The 1,684-nt window shown below is 57.7% G+C and overlaps 1 protein-coding gene across 1 annotated transcript in view; it reads left to right on the forward strand.

Annotated features, from left to right (window-relative positions):
• LOC105000550 (unconventional myosin-XVB-like) overlaps nucleotides 1–1,684 on the forward strand; it is a 25,118-nt gene that overhangs the window by 15,302 nt on the left and 8,132 nt on the right. Inside the window, 3 exon segments of the mRNA XM_010856502.1 lie at nucleotides 93–150; nucleotides 352–602; nucleotides 1,472–1,567. Coding sequence (XP_010854804.1) covers nucleotides 93–150; nucleotides 352–602; nucleotides 1,472–1,567 — 405 coding nt within the window.

The raw sequence follows: 1,684 nt of genomic DNA on the forward strand, positions 1-1,684 counted from the left end.
GGAGGGGAAGCTTATAGCCCCGGGGGTGAGGATGGCCCCTGGGTTGCTGTGCCCCCTCCCTGAGTTTCTGGTCAATTGCTCCTCTCCACCAGGAGCTGGGGCGCTTGGAGATCCCAGCTGAGCTCTCTGTCATGCTGAAGACAGCGGAAGGTGAGTCGTGATGGGCCTCGTTCTTCCACGACCCCCTCCTCTCCCAGTGGCCGCTCCCTCTGATGCTGTCTCTGGGTGCCCCCAGCTCACTGCCTGGCTCCCTCTGCACTGGAGCCAGGGGCTGATGCTGGGAGGTGGAGGCGACACCAGAGCCAGTCACCTTACCTGGGCGTTTCTGGGCTGCCTCCCATGTCATTCCAGGCCGTCAGCACGCCCGGGTCCAGAGCATCACCGAGGCCATGCCCCCGGAAGTTCCCGCCCGGCCCAGCCTGACCCTCTCACCTGACATCAACCAGTTCCCCTTCTCCAGCTTCATCTCCATCGGCTTTCAGGTGGGCTCCCAGGCCTCAGCTCGCTGGCTGCTGCCCATGTTTCCCCAGACACGAGCCCCCAAACACAGGCAGAAGCTGTGTTTGTCCTTCTTTCTCCAACCCCCTCCTCCATCTCCTGTTGTGGGAATTGTGGATGCAACCGCGTTGCTCGGAAAATCCGTTGAACCCACATCTCAGTCTATTGTTACTTATCAGCGATGCCACACCTTTGTTACACCTGTGGCATTGCCCTGCCATTGAACGCTGAAGTCATGCCGTTAAAGCGTGTTTAATGACAAGGCAGAGTGTCCAGGCAACAGTGTTGGAAACAAAAGCAAGATTCAAAAGTGCCCGAGCACAGTCCCGATGTTCCAGGCAACAGCCGGGCGGGTGGGGAGATGACGTGTGTACCTTCACACAGGAAGTAAGACTAGGAAGAAAGAGGTGAAAATGTTAACTCTGGTTATATACCTCACAGTGGCAAATTGATGGTGGTTTTTATTCTTCATCCTTTTCCCTGTTTTCTGAGTTTTCCGTATGCACGGGCTCTAGTTTTCTAATCAGAAAGAGTAATTGAGGTGTATGTTTTTTAATATTGATTTTTATGTTTTGGCTGTGCTGCGTCTTTGGTGCTGAGAGAGCTTTCCCTGGTTGCGGCGAGCAGGCTTCTCATCGCGGTGGCTTTTCTCGTTACGAAGCAGAGGCTCTAGGGTGCAGGCTTCAGTAGTTGCGGTGCGCGGGCTCAGGAGTTGTGACGCACGGGGTTAGTGGCCCCGTGGCATGTGGGATCTTCCTGGAGCAGGGAACAAACCAGTGCCCCCTACATTGGCAGGTGGCTTCTTAACCACTGGATCACCAGGGAAGCCCAATCAAGGTGTATTTTTAAGGCGATTTTCCTCTCCAGCCCGTCTTCCTCTTGTATGCTCCTTCGGGGCTCCCCCGGGCCTGTGTCTGGCAGGTCAGCACGGATCAGCCCCTGCTCAGGCACGTGGCACCCGCCTTCCTTGCAGGAGCCCTCCTTGCCCCACCCTGGACAGCTGCTGACCAAGCCCCTGACCCGGCTGGACGGTGAGAACCCTCAGCATGCCCTGGATATCAACAAGGTGGTGAGTGACCCAGCGGGGAGGGGACAGGGTGGGCCCATGCGGGGGTGCTGGTGGGCACAGGGAGCCCTGCGTGACCTGCCTCCCCTGGCTTGGTGTCCGCAGATGCTGCGGCTGCTG

This window comes from Bison bison, unplaced genomic scaffold, assembly GCF_000754665.1.
Source record: "Bison bison bison isolate TAMUID 2011002044 unplaced genomic scaffold, Bison_UMD1.0 scf7180017864371, whole genome shotgun sequence".
Taxonomy (NCBI): Eukaryota; Metazoa; Chordata; class Mammalia; order Artiodactyla; family Bovidae; genus Bison; species Bison bison.